Source organism: Canis lupus, chromosome 10 (genome assembly GCF_048164855.1).
Source record: "Canis lupus baileyi chromosome 10, mCanLup2.hap1, whole genome shotgun sequence".
NCBI lineage: Eukaryota > Metazoa > Chordata > Mammalia > Carnivora > Canidae > Canis > Canis lupus.
Genome location: NC_132847.1, coordinates 51,891,204 through 51,909,941, shown reverse-complemented (window position 1 = coordinate 51,909,941; position 18,738 = coordinate 51,891,204). Strand labels below are relative to the sequence as shown.

Sequence of the window (18,738 nt, the reverse complement as noted above, 5' to 3'; positions counted from 1 at the left end):
AAACAAAGCAGAAAATCCTCCTAGGACAGATTTTCCCTGGAGGTCAACACTGGGAAGCCTGTTTACTGACTGGGCTTTAAAAGCCTGTGGTCCCCAGCACAGTTTCTTGACCTCAGTATCTCTGTAGTTTCACCATGGATGGAAACTTTCTCTTGGGTCACCCCAGGACAGAAGTGTACTGTTACACCCCCCAGTTCCAGGGCCTTCCCGAGATGTCCTTGCTTCTCCTCCCCCACTAAGTTCTGGAGCCATGACCATGTATGATATAGAAATGTGCTTTTGAAGGATTTAGATCAGTCAGGTCAAATAAGATTCACTTTTATGCCACCTTGGATCAGTTAGTGGCTCCCTGGAACCCTAGATTAAGAGGGATTCTGAAGCAGTCTCGGTGGGCGTAGCATAGAGAGTGAGTGGAGGGACATGTGTGTTTTGCAATTTGCTGTCTGCTGCCTAGGCACATTCATGAACATCAGAAGCCTAAAGGATTAATGAGGGCAAGATAAGGATGAATTTTTTTTTTAATAAAAAGCACTTTTATTATTATTTGGTAAGGACAAGCCTTCCCTTTATGCAAGATAAAATCCTGGATGGACCCCTGATGTTAAAATTACCCCCTATCAGGTTATACCCTGATACCTAAGTGATGGTGACTTTTTTAAAATAACCAGTTGAGGTATCATTTGCATTATCATACATAAAATCCACCTATTTTAAGTGTGTAATTCAGTTATATTTACTAACTTGACAGAGCTATGAATCCGTCACCATAATTTAGTTTTAGAAATTTCCATCACCCAATAAGACCCCTTAACCCATTTACACTTAATCTCCTTTCTAAACCCTGGCAAATTCAGAAAATAGCAATTAGGTTAGTGTGGCTAAAGCCGGCAGAGAACACGGTAGAGAATGATAGATGTGGGTGGGGAAAAAAGACAGGAACCAATTAGATAGGGCTTCTACGCATTTGGATTTTTGTTCTGAATAAAATGGCATGCTCTGATTTATGCTTACAAAGATCTTCCTAGATGCTGTTTTGTCCTATAGATTGCCTTTTATGGATATTTACCTTCCAAACTAGGGTCTTTCCCTGGAATTTTTGACAGTCTCTTAAGGATGGCTTTTTTTTTTTTTTTTTTTTTTTGGCCATTCCGGAGTATCCTTGAGAAAGTGCCAATCCCTCTGTCCTTCATTTTACCTCATGCACAGCCTTGGGGTTGAAATGTAATCCTTAAACAAATTTTTTTTCTACCTTTATTATTCATTTTTTCCTCTCGTTTATTTTTTTAAAGCTCTATGTGGGGCATTAACTCATGGCTCTGAAATCAGGACTTGTGTGCTATACCAACTGAGCCAGCCAGGTGCCCTGAAACTTAATTCTTAAGGTCCCTGTAGCTCTGATCTGCCAGGACTCTCTGGGGTTCTGGTGTGAGGTAGATCCTGACCCTTCAGGGTGGTGGAATCTGACTCAGGCTTTGTTTCCTTAGGGTTAGGTCTTGATACTTCTGGTGACAGAATCCTGGACTGAGTGACCACTCAAGGCTTTTCTGGTGATCTCATGACCCACGTCAGACTGAGTTTTGGGGTTATTCTCTCAAGGAACAAATGGTATTTGGAGAAGAGCCTGTTTTCATGTGGCTGTGTGAGGTTTAGATGAGGAAATGCAATGTTTTCATTAGGTTAGGCTGTCCACTGCCACAAAGTCTGAAATTATAGGCCTAGAACCTGGAGGAAACTCATTTTAAAATTGAAGGTGAGGGCTGTGCCTCAAGATCATGAACCAGTTGCTATAGCTGGACACAAAAAGGCATATTTAGAGCCCAGGAAAGCGAGTGTTTGGGGGTGTGGTTGCCTTGGTCATAGATGCACAATTAGGACCACAATCTAGATTCTCGAACATCAAAAGCCAGATGGTTCCCTGCCCTGTTAGTTCTGCTTCTTTGAACTCATAGTTGAACAAGTGCTGTGTGGGTCAACATACATTTGTGACTCCTACTCCACCAGAAACTGTCCCAAGTACAGAAAAGAATGGGACACAACCCTTGCCCTCAAGGAGAGGAGGGTCTAATGAAGGGAGCGGGTAGGTAGACTGGCACCCTAACCCCACAGGTCTCCACTGTAGGCTTATAAAGTTTGTAATGTTGGTGTTAAAGGGTGTTGTGGGAGGGTAGAGTGGAGACTGACTGGTCCAAGGGGAAAACTTGGAAGAGGAGATGACATTTGGCTTGAACTTTGAATTGTTCCCTTACCTCTTTCACAAGGGTTTTTGGCGTAGCTTATAAGGGTACATACTGTAAAAAGGACAGATATAAATAAAATCAAAAGAAGAGAAAATGTGACTTACAAAGATAAAGCCTGGGGAAGAGTTAAAATGTAGATATTCACACCTTCTGGCCCAACATAATTATTACATCTGTCCCTTTGCAAAAGCCAAAAGTAAAACATGTTCTGTTATATGATAAGTATTGTCAGAGAGCAGAAATATATGGTAGTTCCTGAGTATAGATTGTTTTTCTTGGTACCCACTCTTTTTTTTAACCTAAAAAAAAAAAGTGTTTTTTTTTTTTTTTTTTTTAAGAGAGTGTGAGAGACAGGGCACATATGTACCCAGGTGGGGGTGTGGATGTTGGGCAGAGGCAGAGGGAGAATCCCAAGCAGGCTCTGTGCCCAGCTCTTCAGAGCCCAACTCAGGGTGATCTCACGACCCTGAGATCATGACCTGAGCTGAAATCAGGAGTCAGACATCCAACCAACTGAGCCCCCCAGGCATCCCTCTTGGTACCTACTCTTAAAGAGCTTCGTGGGGTGGGAGGGTGGTGGTGGCTAATGAGTCAGCCTGTAAAACCACCATTTCTCAAAAAGTATAGGTTCAAGGACCTGCATTAAAGTTATCCGAAGTGCTTGTTAAAATGGCAGAGTCCTGGTCCCCAGTCCCAGACTTACCAAATCGTGAGCTCTGAGGAGTAGGATCCAGGAATCTGCAGTTTTACGTGCTTTCCCAAATGATTCCTCTTGCACTCCACAGTTTGAACCTCTGCAATAGAAGGAAACCTCACCAGCATTTTGAAAGCCAGTACAATTGCAAGTAAGAGTACTTGACCTCGGGGTGCCTGGGTGACTCAGCTGGAAGATCACACAATTGTTAATCTCGGGGTTGTCACACTGGGTGTAGAGATTACTAAAAATAATAATAATAAAAATAACTTTAAACATTAAAAAAAAAAAGAGTACTTGGTCTTTGTTTGAACATTGGGTAGGAATTTAATGAGGGAAGAGAGCAGAGTGCAAAGAAAGGGCAGTTTCACTGATGTGGATGGTTCGTTGATGGCCACGTTACTTTCAGGTGATATTTTGGCAAACCTACAAAGTGTGACAGTTCAGGGACATGGGAGGACCACTTCTAAGCACAAATAGAGGAGTATCAAATGGATGCCACTATTCTCGATTAGTCCAGCTTCCTCTTGGCCCACCTGGGCTCTGCTCTGCAAACCTCCTCTGGCAGGCTCCTTTATTCTTTGAGCAATACTTTTGTTTTTTTCTGTACCCCCAAGTGCAGGGTTCTGAGACCACAAATGTGTTCTGCTTCCTGCTGAGAAAGCGTTTCCTTCTCTGGGGTCTAATGGTGGCTTGGATGGTGAGTTGGCAGAAAGAGCAGTGGGTGTTGAAATTGTATTGAGTGTATGTTATGCTGGAGACACAATCAAGTCAGCATTAGTACTAAATTATTCCTCTTTTCTGGTCACTAAGTTGTATGTTTTAAAATCTTAATTTTTCTATTTTTTATTTCTTTTAAAGATTTTTTTATTTATTCATGAAAGACACACACACAGAGACACACACACACAGAGAGAGAGAGAGAGAGGCAGAGACACAGGCAGAGGGAGAAACAGGCTCCATGCAGGGAGCCTGACGCGGGACTCGATCCCTGGACTCTAGGATCACGCCCTAGGCCAAAGGCAGGTGCTAAACCACTGAGCCACCCAGGGATCCCCTGAAATCTTTATTTTGGAAGATACTTGGTTTTGGGGGAGGGGATGTCACACTTCCTGTCTTTGGGTTATATTTTGAAATATTTATTATTTAATTTTAAAGATAGACCAAAGGTATAAAGAAAAAAAAAACACCATGAAATAAATCATTTCCAGTACTTTTGAAGCCTTTGTGAGCTAGATTTTAAAATTAAATGAGTAATGGTTACCATGGGACTTGAGAAGTCTCTTCTGGTGGCTCTCTGTTGCCACGTTTCCTTGAAGTGTATTGAAAGTCTCTTGGCTGCTTGTATCAGCAGCAGGTAAGCAGGGAGAAGAGCTGTATGCTGTCCACTCAGGTAAGATTTGTCGGCATACTCTGTGTCCATAACAACCAAGTGGGCACAACTTTTGCATGATGAGTCTTCTCTGAGAGGGGAGATGCTTTTGTGCAAAGCTTTCTTAGACTCTCTTCCCTGGTATACCAGATACCCTTTCCTCTGTGCCATTTCAGTTGTTCTTCCCACTGTCATCCTCACCAGTTTGCTGGTCTCCCTCCCGTCTGAGAGCAAAGAGCTCTGTATGCCTGGCGCCAGCCTGGCCTTGTGCAGAGGATGGTGCTTTTAATTTCTAGTCTGAGGAGCCATAGGGAGGCCCAGGAGTTCATGAGACCACTGTAGACAGCTGTTACCCCAAGCCTGGGGATTTGGTAGGACCCAGTTTCCAGTGTGTTATCTGACCTTCAGAAGATCAGTACAGAGGGGATCCCTGGGTGGCGCAGCAGTTTGGCGCCTGCCTTTGGCCCAGGGCGCGATCCTGGAGACCCGGGATCGAATCCCACGTCGGGCTCCCGGTGCATGGAGCTTGCTGTCTCTGCCTCTCTCTCTTTCTCTCTCTCTCTCTCTGTGACTATCATAAATAAATTTAAAAAACAAAAAAAAAACAAAAAAAACAAAAAAAAAAAGAAGATCAGTACAGAGAAAAACAGCCTACCCACATGATCCTGTGAACCGCACTGGCGTTGACGGGGAGATGGTTTGAAGAGGCACTATGTCATGCTGTCAGGGCTGAGGCCTCTCCGAGGAAGACATGCCAGTATCCCAACTTGAGAGCTGCAGAACTTTGGGCACTGCCTGGTCTCACAGTTTCTAAATATTTGAATTTCATTACCCAGGAAAGTTTCAAAAGAAACTTAGGAACCTTGATCTTGGGCTGTTGAGCATGGATTTTTTAAAAATTAAAATAAGTCGACTTAGTTTAATAATCCACCATGATTTCATAAAAGGACATTTTAACATTTAAAGAGCCAGAAGCACCTGACGGGAACCAAGGGCATTCCCACTGATTACATTTAGCTTTATGAAGAACACATTGTCTTTACTTTTACCATTTTGTGGCAGGCTGGTGAACATTGTCATGACCTAGCACCACGTCAAAGATTGTATCCTGAGCCACTGGCCAGTCAGCTGGGAAGTGGTGACTAGATGTTCAAGGCTGTTTTGCTGAGGATAGAGGAATGAACTAGTGGCTCAGCCAGCGTGAAAGTGAGACAGGGAATCCGTGCTGGGTTGGCTCTAGATTAGCAGGGCTTTGATGGAGGGGCACGCGTGTGTTTGGGTTTGCCGTGCCGGGCAAGGGAGCAGTGGAATTTGTCTGAGTTGAGCTCACACATTGAAGTTATTGAGCGCCTTACACGCAAGGCCGTGACCTGGACTCCCAGCCGAGAGGCCCACGTGGCGGGGCTTTAGCCGGGGGAGCCGAGGACAGGCTCACATCTGCTCAGCTGCTTACGTAACCCTGCTTCCAGCTCCCAGAGCCAAGAAAACACACAAGCCAGCCCAGCAGGGCCTAGGGCCTGTGGTAGCACACACCATGCGCTGCACAGCAAGGGAGCCTTGGCTCAGCATGAGGACTGTCATGAAGCCCTCAGCCCTCTGCTTCCTCCCCTCGCCCCTCTCTGAGGCCCCTGGCAGTGGCTCTGAGCTCTGATAGCGGCTCGTTGTGGTTCTGGGCATAGCTGGTCACTGCCCTCCTGGAGTCTGAACTCTGGATTTTCTCACTGGGACAGAGCCAGGCATGCCGTGGAGGACTGCCCCTGCAGCATGGCAGGGGGTGTGCAGGGCACTCAGGGAGGTCTCCTGACTGGCACTGGACCCAGGAGGCATTTGGCTCCAGGTCTGCAGCCGCTGTTGACCAATCTCAGGAATGAGACACGGGGCCCTTAGGGCTGTGGAGGCTTCAGAGAAAGCAGGTGGGAAAGAATTGCTACAGAGAGCAGGATTGGGGATCAGGGTGCTCTGGATGTGTTGCAGACACGATGGGTGTTGTGAGAAGTGCCCAGAGAGGAGCCGGAGAGTGAGAAGAGGCTGTTCAGTAATAAAGCTCTGCATGAAGCCATTGGAAGTCCCTTAGACAGCTTTGAACCAGGGTAGTTTTCATTTAGGTCAGCAGGGAGCTTCTTGAAGTGAGGATGGGTCTTGACTCTCCCATCACCCGCCTCCCCCACTGGGCACACAATCTGGCACACAATAGGTGTCCAGAAAGTGCTGATTAAAACAAATTGGAAGTGACTTTGACATACCATAGGAAAAGTTGGCATTAAACACTTCAAAAAAGAGTCTGGTTTGGCACTTGAGTAGGCTCCCATGGATTGTCACATGCTGTTGACGCCTCCTGTGTATGTAAGTGAGTGAGTGTGCTGGGTTTGGGGAAGGGGAGAGGGGATAGAAGATGGATCATCTAGGTTATCAGCTCCCAGAGTCTGGTGGACAATGGTGTCAGTTGCCAAGGAAACCCTGGAGCAGTGCCAGGTTTGACTACAGGTGGTGAAGGTGGTGGCGATGCATTAGTCTGTGTGTGTGTGTGTGTGTGTGTGTGTGTGTGTGTGTGTGTGTGTAGGAGTGTTGAATAAAAGTTCTTTTGGTGCTAGTTGGGTTCCAATCCCTGCAATCTACAGATAGGAAACTGGTATCCTGAGAATGGGTAGTACTTGCCTAAAGATTATCCAGCAAGTCACTGGTGGAGCTGAATCAGGGCCCAGGCAGCCTTTCTCCTGTCAAGGAAACTACCTCAGGACTACCTTTTAGGAATCCTCAAGTGGCCAAAACTAAGATGCTTTCCAACCCACAGATGTCTGCTCTAGGGAGGTTGGGGAGACCATATGTGAATTCCTGTCTTCTGAGTTGGTTTCAGAAAGTGTGTGGTAGGGTGACAGTCCAGATGCCTCTTAGGTTCCTGAAAATGGAGTTATGTTTAGCAGCATCTTCAGTAGGTAGGGTGGGGCTGTATGTGTATGTGTGTGTGAGGGGGTGTTGCAGATGTTGTGGGGCCCTCTGAAGTGAGGAGAGCCCAGTAATCTTCTTTTCATGTTTTTCACAAGTGCACTGTGCTGCAGGGCCTCCCAGAAGCTTTGCTGGGGCGAAGCAGCCCAGGCCTAGTGGCCTTCGTGGGGAAGGGCTACCTCTACGAAAGCCACAAAGCTTGTGAAGATGAGAGGTCCAGCTCCCTGTTGCCCTAGCACCCCGGTTCCTTGGGATTTACCTAGGTCCTTCCCCAAATCAGCCAAGTCATCCCCCAGGGGAGTGGCCTGAGATTCCATATTTTTATGAATTACCTCACATGATTCTGATGATGGTTTGAGGAAAACTGGTTCAGGTGACCCCTTACTTAGTCCTGGAGCGTAGTACCTACTCACTCGAGGGCACCCCAGGAAGCTGGAACTGGGTCAGTTGTGTGAAGGACTGATCTGAGAGGCCCCTGTGTCCCTGCGCCAGGGCGTCTGCTGTCTGAGCTCTGGTAATGAAGAGAGCAAAAGGATGAAGCCAGATTGGGGCTTTATTAATTTTAAGATTCCGGCCTGTCCTTTCATGCAGAAGTCTGTTGCTAAAGGAAAGAAGGAAGGGCATTTTTGGCAAAGAGAAAAGTGTGGACACAGGCATGGTTTATTGGAATGGGGAGGGAGGTAGAACTGACTAAAGGGCCTTGTTGCCGCGCTCAGAGGTTTGGCCTTACTTGTCAAAAACTATACAGCCTTTGACCATCACAGGTGTTTGTTTTGTTTTGTTTTGTTTTGTTTTTGTAGGAAAATGGTCTGATTAGATCTGTGTCTCAGAAGAAAATAAATGGATGGGAATGGGTTCAATGATTATGGAACTGAGTCAGCATTGGAGGAAGGGAAGGTGTGAGAAGTAGCAGGGGATGCTGAGGAGGAGGAAATGGGGAGTCTGCACCTGCTGAGAAGCAGGAGGAACAAGAGTCATAGCTTACTTCTCTGGGGCTTGTTTCAGGAGGGCGAGTGATCTGTGGCAGACACGGGGTGTTTGGAGCACCACATTCTTGATGAACAAATAGGGCAATGGAGTGATGCATGCCTGGCCTTGGGTGGGTCTCACCAGCATGTTTCAGGTGGATTTGCTTGCAATCTGTGGTCAGCAGTCTCACTTCTATTCTGTAGTTTCCTTTGTTTTTTTTTTTTTGTTTGTTTGTTTTTTTTTTTAAATTTTTTATTTATTTATGATAGTCACACAGAGAGAGAGAGAGAGGCAGAGACACAGGCAGAGGGAGAAGCAGGCTCCATGCACCGGGAGCCCGACGTGGGATTCGATCCCGGGTCTCCAGGATCGTGCCCTGGGCCAAAGGCAGGCGCCAAACCGCTGCGCCACCCAGGGATCCCTGTAGTTTCCTTTGTCTTTGTGGCCAGTTGGCTTCACCAGGTGAAGCTGGTTACACTAGAGTAACAGTTCTCAAAATATGTTCCATGGTAGAATGATTCAGTGGGCAAATAAGTTTGGGAAATGGTGAGTTATATAAAGTGAAGGGAGTTTCTTGACTGCACAACTTCTCAGAGCCTTCGGTGTGCCTCATACTTTTCAGAAGCAAGATTAAGTATGCTTATTTGACCAGGGGACGTGTTCTTCCATTGAGCGTCTTACTGGAATTATTGTTTCCTGCAACCTACTTTGAAAAAGTCTGGCCCACAGGGAATACTGGAGTTCTGGGTTTGAGTATTGGCTCTGTCCCCAATTCCCTCTGCAACCCCAGGCCATCTTTTCCCTGTCCTCACCTTGCATACCACATGAGGGGCGTTCCCCAGTGGAGTGGTGCAGTCCTCTCCTAGTTCCACCTTAGGAAACAGGGACTTCCATGTCTGTATCTGGATCTTAACATTGGCCTTTCCTTCTACTCCTAACCTGTCACTGCCTCACAATCCACCATCCATGTCTCATTGATTTTTCTTCTAAGCCAAGAGCTGTCTTATTAACATATTTCTCTCATCTGGAGCCATATTTTTCCAGGCCAGAAGCTTGGGGTAGGGGACCTCTTTGATTTTTCCTCCTTTCTTCATCCCCTTTGTTACTCTGCCTCCTATATTTACTCAGCATTCTTTTTCAGTGTTCTTTTTAGCTGTTTCTCCTCTTTTTTTTCCCTCAGTCTGCTCTGGGATCTCAGTTCCTTCAGTCCCTATCCTTGAAGTTTTTTTTGTTTTTTGTTTTTGTTTTTTAAATCAGTGCATCAAGTGCCTTCCTGAGATATAGGTTATTCATGCCACTTCTTGCTACCTTCCAATTTGAGGCTGATTCCCATAACACTGTCCTCCCCAACACACACACATACACTCTTTCTCTCTCTCTCTCTCTCTCTCTCTCTCTCTCTCTCTCTCCCCCCTTTCTCCAACTAGGCTAATTTCAGAGAGTCGATGGAAGTCATTTGTGTAAGGCCACACAGCTGAGCTGGGAGGTGGCAAAGTTAGGTCTCAACCTCAGGATTTCTGAGAAAGTGCTTTCTCATCCATTTTCTCTGATCCTTACAACAACCTTTCAGGACGTCTGAGCAGCAATCACTCTATTTCCATTTAGAGCTGAGAAACATAGAATCTGAGGGGGTGGGTCCTGGGCAGATGAGTGCTTCATAGGGTGGCCAGCTGTCCAGCTTTGCCTGGTACTGAGGGGTTTCTTGGGATGGTTGATCATGCTAGTGCTGGACATGAGTGCCTTTTCCACAGCCACACTGCCTCCCAGAGGATATGTCTCCCGAGGCTGTGGCCTGGGTGAACCCTGTAGCCTGCTAACTTCTCCTTCCTTCCACCTCTCTAGTCGGCCCTATGGTGATCGAGTTTAACATGCCTGTGGACCTGAAGCTTGTGGAGAAACAGAATCCAGAGGTGAAGGTGGGCGGCCGCTATACCCCCAAGAACTGCATCTCTCCCCACAAGGTGGCCATCATTATACCATTCCGTAACCGGCAGGAACATCTCAAGTACTGGCTGTATTACTTGCACCCAATCCTACAGCGTCAGCAGTTAGACTACGGCATCTATGTTATCAACCAGGTGAGGTCTGGGAAGATGGAGTGAGGGAGGGAGCATGTGTGTGTGTTTGCACACATGTGAGCACATACATGTACGCAAATATGTGAGTAATGAGGGGTGAGAGAAAGAACATGATACGTGGCATTTTATAACCCCACCGCCATCACCCTCCTTAAATGATGCAGATAAGCTAAATACCATACAACTTGCTTGCTTGTTGCTTTTAGCTCATTAGGCAAGGGTAATTGCCAGGGTATTTTGTTTTCTTTTTGCTGTTAAGTACCCTTCCAGCAAAACTGAGAGAAAAATGACAATCCTAAGTCTCCCAAAGTAAAGCACTGACTATTTCCTGTCTTTGGGTGTCTGTGTATTTTCCTTTAAAAAGGAAAAACAAAACACCCATTTAAATGTCAGAGTTTTAGGCAGCTTCGAAATGATCTGGTCTGATTGTATCTCCTAGGACATGTGCAGGAGATGACACCCTTAGATCAGGCCTGAATACCAGCTCCCAGCAAAATGGCTGGCAAAGTCTGATTCGTAGGCCACTGAGTGTCATGTACACCGGGCTGAGTCTGAGAAAGATACTGCATGTCTGACTCGTGTATGTTGAGCTTAGCTATGCTAAGGAAACTAATTTTGAAGACGTGTCAGCCTTTATCAGCATGTCCTGGAGAATCAGATTGATCTAAAATGCAGTTTTTAAAAAATAACTTTGTGAATTCTAGTTTGTTGAGAAGCATTATTTTTCTAAGATTGTAACTCTGGTGTTTTGAGTTAATTCTGAATATCTAAATTTATATTTTTATAGACTATCACCTGCTAGGTGGAATAACACATTTATGCTGTCTGCTTACTAAGGTTCATTGAAATTCATCCAAAGAGATAATACAGTATGCCCAATTCTAAAAGGCCCACTCACTGTCCATTTCATTTCAAGATAAGCTGTGGATCTGCTTGAGGTAGTAAAGTTGTTGGTAGTTGACAGCTTCTATCAGAGTTAGAAGGACTTTGTATGCCCTTCCTGGGACCAGAGGAAAGATGGAAATAGCAGTGTGTCCATCAGCCATTTCTGAGCACTGTCATGACATAGTGCTGCAAAGAGATTCTAAAGAAGTAAAGTCCCAGTTCTATCTGTCCTGAGGCTTCCTTCCCCACAGTGGCAAATAGGACCCTTCCAGGGAATAATCTGTTAAAAATCCCAAATAGCACATGATTGGATGGTGGCTGCCATATGCTTTGGAAGCTCAAAGGAAGGAGAGAGCAATGAGTAACCTTAAAGAACCGGGATATAAACTATGTTCCTAAGGGCTAGAGGGACACCTGGGCATCCCAACTGGAGCCAGTGAACAGGGACTTTAATGCAGAAAGGAGCTTGGCATGTTCCTGGAGATATAGTTGAGCATAGGGGTAGGAAAGCAGCAGAGGTGGTAGGGCCAGGTGCTAGAGCTGAATCTGTCAGGGAGGGAAGAGCAGAACAGCCCTGTTAAAAGGAAACTGAAGTTCAAGGTGGGGGAGTAGGTGGCAGGCAATCCCCTTGAGGCTGTTGAGTCCCCTGGCCAAGTGAGGCACAGACCAAGGTCCTGAGAAAATCTGCAGGCAAGGCAGCCAGACAATTGTAGATCATCTTGGAAGAATATTTGACAATGTAAGAGAGAATAGGTAAATGCCCTATACAATCCAAGCCACTTCAATTATTTGTTTAAGAAAACCCGTGTCATCAAGGAACATTTGATGCCAATGAACACATGTTGATCATGGCAAGATCCAGGAGCATTACTAAAGCAGTGGCAGTGATTTGCCTAGAAGAGGAAGCCACCATCACTAGGAGCTAGTAAGGATCACTAAAAACAAGCTATACCAGCTATATATCTCCTTCTCTCTTTGACAGTTATACCAGTAGATGAGTGATCACTGTATTGTCAGATCTTATTACGCAGAGCATCTGATGGCTTCCCACAAATCTGTCTGACCACAGGGGAAACAACTATGGGCTAGATAGCATATAAATTAGATTAAAATATACCTTTGAGTAAAGAGGATAAAGGAATTAGCGGTGATGCAGAGTTTTTGAATTTAGGTGACTGAGGTCAAGGAAGACTGGAGGGAAGGATGGTGATGTAGAGATATGTTATATTTTAGGGGAATGAGAGACTTCCCCATTCAAGTATAAAGTCAAAACAAACACTGGATCGGTGAAATTTAGCCACGATCTTAAATTCCTCACGATTTTAAATTCCTATGGTGTACTATATATAACTGTTTCCCAGGTGTCACACAACAGATTTCTGAATGTTTTATACCAGCTGTATGCCCCTACCTGCCCTAGTCTAAGCGGGGGGGACCAACTAAACAAGCCAGCTTGGACAGTGACACCACTGTGCTGGCTCACGCTGGACCCTGCATAAGACAGGGCTTCTTCCAAAGTGTGCTTTCTGAAAAGGAGCTCTGAAGCCAAATGCATTTGAAAAGTGCTGGATTGAACAACGGGAAGCAGGCTTCATTCCTGCAGAGCATTTAGTGTGCTGGTGTACATTACAGCCTCCAGAGCTGCTCAGCACACGGTGTTTTCTGAACTTGGCTGACTGGAGATCTGTTTTCCAAGAACGTCTCAAGCAATGAATGTTCTATGAATGACACTTTGGGGAAAGCAGGCCTAAACGAATACCTCCCCGCTACAACCTCTCTAACTTCCCTAGGATACTGAGACCCTTCTCGCCCCATCTCATCCCACTTGCAACTTAACACTGGAAATATTTTATTTTTAGCTTTCCAAACATAATGATACATTTTTTGCCTCCAGTCTTGTTAGTATCATCTCACCACCCTCCCTCCATGTCTTTTTGTTTCTCCATCTTTTCTTTCTTTTCTAAGGGTTAACTTTCCACCTTAGGAAAATCTTTTCCTCCTTATCTCTCTCTTCCCCAGCTAATCTTATTTATTATGCTCCACCCCTATCCTGATTATTTGGGAAAATGTGATCTGACTTCCAGATAACTGAATCATGAAGAAACTTGAAGTTTGCTCTAGCTTTCCAGTAAAGAATATCATTTGTATGTATCCATAAAGAGCACATAATAGTAAGGTGGTGATAGGAAACCTAATCCTTGAAAGAGGCAGAAGAAGAAATATTTGGAACATGGCCCACCTACAAATTAGGAATTTCCTTTGTTCTCTTTTGTTATATAAAAAAGAGGAAGAAAGAGAGTTGGTCGCATCTGGCTTTGACCTTTGTGTAAATAGGCAGCAGTCAAGCCTCCCATCATCTCCCTGCCTCAGACACTCTGCAGTGGCCTAGGCCCTTCATTCACTGCCTGCCCCATTAAAGATGAGAGAGAGAAAGAATGCTTACAGTAGGAGGGGCCTTGGAGACATCTATTCCAAGGGTTCTAACAGGTTTTGAGAATGGGAACCTCCTGCCTCATTAAAATGTTATGTAATCCCCCATCAATATCAGGATACAATGGCTCTATTCTACTTAAAGTAGAGTCCCCATCCCTAACCCTCATTTCCCACTTCAGTCTTTGCTGAGATCTGCCTGGACCCCCAAGGCAGAGGAGGAAACAAGGCTCAGAGGAGAAGTGACCGGGAGGAAGTCCCGTAAGTAACAGGAGGGCTGCAGCTCAAAGCCCAGCCCCTGTTACCTAGTGCCCTCTCACTGCATCAGCACTAACTCCACTCTCTAGGCCATTTGGTCCCTTCTTCAAAGTCTTTTTCCAAGCTGGGTATAAGGGCTGGCAGTGAGCTTCAAGCTTTGACTGCCTGGGCTCCAGCTCTGCCATTTCCCAGGCTCTGTGATCCTAGGCTTGAATTCTTCAGACCTCTGTTTCCTTATTGGTGGGAGGGGGAGGTTTTGGTATTTACACATGAGGGCTGTAAAGCACCTGGTGAACCCTCAGTAAACATTTACTGTTCATGGTATGATTTGTGTTCCTTCTCGCCCCTCCTTTCTCCCTGCCTATTTCCTCTGCCCAGTGCTGTCGTGATGAGCTCTTGACTGCTCCCCCTGCCTCCTGCTCCACTCCTTCTCAGTACTGGCCCCAGGACCCTCCCTCCCATTTGTATGGCTTCTGTGGGGTCAGAGGATGGTGGATGATGACAGAAAACGGAATCTCAGGGGACTTAGGGACCATGGCAAGCCTAACAGCTTCTTCTGAGTAGGATTGTGTCTCAAGCTCCGCACACAGGGGTGAGCTTTCATGGGCTTTTGTGGCTCCTGCCCATCTCCATATCTAGCTGTTAACCACTCACTTTTGGTTTAGGTCCCTCCAATTACCATAACAACTTGCAAAAAACAAAAAACAAAATAAAACAAAAAAAACCAACAAACTTGCAGCTCACAGTGAGTGAGGTGGAGGGGAGTGGGGAAGGCTTTACCAGCAGAGATTGCTGTTCGTGCTCAGGTCTCCACCACTCCTCCTCCCACCGGTGCTCCAGCCTCACATCAGAGTTCTGGCATGTCCGCCCTCTTGGAGCTGAGGATGGTGCTCTGTGGCACAGATGTCCCACAGTCTAACGCCAGGACCTCAGTGCAGAGGTGGATATCAAGATATACCATAGCAGATGAGGGAGGGGCATTGTAATTCTTGATACTCAGGAAAGGAAACTGTAAAACCACCTAGGGGGAAAGAAAGGCAGGTTACTACCTGGTAGTAAAAGCCATACAAAAGAAATAGAGGATATTTGTGAGGTTAACGAGCACAAAAATTACCAAACAGATGAGGAATGCAGGCCCAGCCAGTCAGGTGGGTTGGTAATAACTGTGCAGCCCTTTGTCCTGAGTCAGGGCCCAGGAACGGTCTCTCCAATTTTGTTTGTCTATCCTCTGGTGCTTCTGGTCTCACCCAGCTGTCCCAGATTTTCTTATTTCTGACCATGTTACTCCTTAAGCCCTTCAGATGTCCCTACTGCCCACAGCCAAGGTTGTAAAGGGTCCAAAGCCCCGAGCTTGGCATTTAAGACCTGCAGTCCTCCCATGACCTCCCTCTAGTCACTTCTTTGTCAGTCCTTCTTTGGCCACACTTGACACCACAGCCACAACGGACTCTCCATCTACACTGAGACACACTCTGTGTTCCCTTCTTGTGCCTTTGCTTATGCTGCCCCCTCTTCCCCATGTGCCTGTCCTTCCTTCCCCTAGTTGCTTTCTTTCTAGCCACCATTGAACCCCTGCCCCCAGGCCCCCATCCCCTTGCCCCACCTTAGCTCTGTGAAGCCTTGGAGTAGAGCCCACTTCTCCTTCTCTGCTGTTCCCAGGCCAGTCAGTGCTTTCTGGTGAGGGGTGAGGGCTGATTCTGTATGTACATGCCCTCCCTGGCCTGTGGCCTCTAGACCAAAGGCTCTTCAGGTCTGCCACCCTCTGTCTCTCTGACAGCTCCATGCATAGTCCAGTGCTTAGTCAGGGTTTGGAGCTAGAAGCTGCTCCCTATGATCCTTGCCCATTTACTGAACACCCATTCCTAGGACCCCTTTGTCCTCGTTCTCTGGTGAGATCTGTTCCTCTTGGAAATAAAGCCTCCTTTCCCAGGTCAGGTTGTGACCCTTGGGAACCCACCTGCACAGCCCTTCCCTGGGGTCTCTCCCCAAAGCTTCCTCCTCCTCACTCATAGGAGCAGGCTGCCTGGGACATTTGCCTCAGGGTGACCTTGCTCTTCAGGAAAAATGCAGAGAATCTACCTTAGCCCTGTGGTTATTGATGGTCATAAAACTTTATGGTCCTTTGGTCCTTTCATGGCCTCATTTCAAATTTTGACCCTACCAGCCCCCCCCGTAAGTACCCTCTTTGTTCCTGCTTAGAGAAAGCTCATGAAGGTAAGCAGCTTGCTCAGGACCCCCATGATGGCTGGATGGTAGAGCTGGGATTTGGATAGAGATCACCTGAGGACTAAGGAGTGCCTTGGCTTGCTACATTTAGTCCTGAACACACTCATTCCCCTCACTGGGAAACAGCTCCATATCCATTGGCAACACCACTTTGAATCTCAGTGGGTCATGAGAGGTGAGTAGCAGCTTCGGAGTAATAGCCTCAAAACCCCCTGGGAGGCTTGCCCAGTTGTCAGGCTGACAGGTAAATCCTGGTCTGAAAGCCCGGGTGTGCAGTAGAAGGGGACCTGCCTGAGGAGTCTTTGACTTCGGAATTTTTTCCTACATGAAGCTAGGATGAATTAGAGTGAATTAGACACATGGGTCCATCCTGTTATGGAGGAGGACAATTGCCTGGGCCTATGGCCCCCACTAGTTTGATTTCTGTCTTGATTTTGTCCACCATCCTTCTCCTCACCCCCCAATCCCTGCCTTTCATTTTCTCCTGAAGCTGTCGGCACCCAGCTTCACCCCTGAAGCTGCAGACTGATGTGTGCAGGAATGGGGCTCGGGAGTGGTAGAGCCAGTCCCGTCCTGCAGCAGCCCCTTCCTTGAGTGCTTGGATTCTTCTGGATCTGGGGGCCCAGGAGCATTGTGGGAAGGCTAGGAGTGTCTGTGTCCCACCAGAGTTTGTGTGCTGTCCCAGTGATTGGTTGTTGCCTTTGCTGTAGGTTTTCTCCACTCCTCCTCGGTGGCTTGGTCCACTCTCCTGGGGAATGTGGCAGAGCACTTACAGGGACCCACAGAGCTTGCCAATCGCCTCCCTGGACATGGTTCTGGGAAGTTGTTGTTTTCTTTGCTCACCTGTGATGTCATAAAGGGGAGTGACAGCTTCTTCGGAATTTGCCTTTGCCCTGGAATAGGAGGGTCAGAATGGGCGCCCCCCTTTTCTTCACAGCCTTGACATTGCCTCTTTTCCTTACCTCACTTCCCTTGCATCCATCCTTGTCTCTTTTTTCTTTTTCTTTTTTTTTTTTCTTCTAGTGGGGGCCTTTTGCTTTTACTTGTTAATCCTGTTTGTAGCAAAGCAAGCTGAAGGAGGAGCTCCTCTCTGTGATCTGCTTCTTACTCTCCACCTACCTCCTCTTCTGTGCCCTCCACCTCCTAGAGAGAGAGAGAGAGAGAGAGAGAGAGAGAGGAGTGCCGGCCTAACTCCTGCTGTGACTGCTGCCGCCGCTGCCACCACTGCTGCCACCCTGGTAATGTCCACACGCCCCAAATCAAACCCGAGCCTGGGCCCTGGGGTCTCCAGGCAAGGTCATAGTCTTTGTGGGCTCACTTGGAAATACTGAGGTCTCTGGAAGCCAGCCTGTTGTGCAGAGGTCTGGGATACATTGCCTTAAAATTAAGCCACAATTGAGCTCATACTGTATGTGTATATCCTTTTGTGTCTTGTGTTTTTCTTCAATTCTGTGTCATCAGCATCTTCCCATGTTCTCTCATAGCCTTCATAATCTCCACTGTCCACACTCTCCTACTAGTTAAGCATGTGGCTTTACTGTAATGAACTTAGCCATTCCTCAACTAGAAGGCATTTGGGTAAAAAAAAAGAATACTAATAATAAATTTAAAAAATTTAAAAAGAAGGCATGTAGGTAATTCCCACTTTCTCACTGGTGTTGATAATACCGTAATGAACATCTCTGACTTGGAAGCTTATTCAGTGCTTCTTCCACATTTAGAATTGTTTCCCCAGGCTAGATTTTCCAACCCAGACTTAGAGGTGCAGAAGCAGTTTAAACATGTTTATGGTCCTTCATATAAGTGGTCAAATTCCTATTTGAAAGAGAAGACTTTATTTTCTAAAATGTTTTCCTGAAGAAAGTCAGATCTCAGGGCCTTAGGGCCTTAGGGCCTCAGGTCCAAGGAAAGAGAAGCACATACTACTATGGCTCCTGTGGAGCTAGGGTTGAAAAACTCTATTCTCTGTGCTCACCTCACCTAGAATTCCTGCTGGGCTGTTCTATTTGCTCACTTCTCTCTGAAGGCAACTTAGGGCTTCTGACCTGTGTTCTATCCAGCTGGGGTTAAGGATTTGCTCACTCTTACCAGTTACTTTTGCAAACAGAGCCACCAACCCCTCAGCTCTCTGAGCCCTAAGGGCCCCATTTTCTTTACTCTCTGGGTGAAGAGCTGAAATCTCAGATCCAGGTTTTGTTGAGAGCCCTTTCCAAGCTCGAGGCTACCATATTATTATGGTTAAGAGCCGAGGCCCAACTGCTGTGAAATCATGGGTGAGTGGATATTAGCCTTCCACAAACTCAGCATTTGTATAATCCCAGCAATTCTCCAGGGATCACCTCCCAGCCAGTCTGTCTACTACCCCAGCATCCACACGTAGAGCTGTGGGTCAGTCCTGCCATAGGACCGCCCAGCCAGAGTTTTCTCTGCTTTCCTGCCACCCACTCAGCCTAGGCCTTTTCTCTTGGTGACTGATTGGGCACAGAAAAACATGCAAGGGGAGTTTGGGCAAACATTTCCACTGACTGTAGACCTGTTTCCAGATCTGTGGGCTTGAAAGCCTGTGGGTTACTGTGGGTAGTGAGAAGGGTGTGTGTGTGGCTTTGTGATGGGCCAGGGTATGTCTATGGGAGCAAAATTGTCTCT

The 18,738-nt window shown here is 46.6% G+C and overlaps 1 protein-coding gene and 1 long non-coding RNA gene across 3 annotated transcripts in view; one reads left to right on the top strand and one right to left on the bottom strand.

The window, feature by feature from the left end:
• B4GALT1 (beta-1,4-galactosyltransferase 1) overlaps positions 1-18,738 on the top strand; it is a 52,262-nt gene that overhangs the window by 19,242 nt on the left and 14,282 nt on the right. Inside the window, exon 2 of the mRNA XM_072841626.1 lies at positions 10,058-10,293. Coding sequence (XP_072697727.1) covers positions 10,058-10,293 — 236 coding nt within the window. The remainder of the gene's footprint in view (positions 1-10,057; positions 10,294-18,738) is intronic.
• On the bottom strand, positions 1,124-16,932 carry LOC140641585 (uncharacterized). 2 transcript variants are annotated; one of them, XR_012038173.1, is made up of 3 exons: positions 16,756-16,932; positions 14,647-14,887; positions 1,124-4,874 (listed from the first exon to the last, which is right to left on the bottom strand). It is a non-coding gene; the product is annotated as an uncharacterized lncRNA (long non-coding RNA). The 2 variants fall into 2 exon arrangements; XR_012038171.1 differs by lacking the exon at positions 1,124-4,874 and having other exon boundaries at positions 9,429-14,887.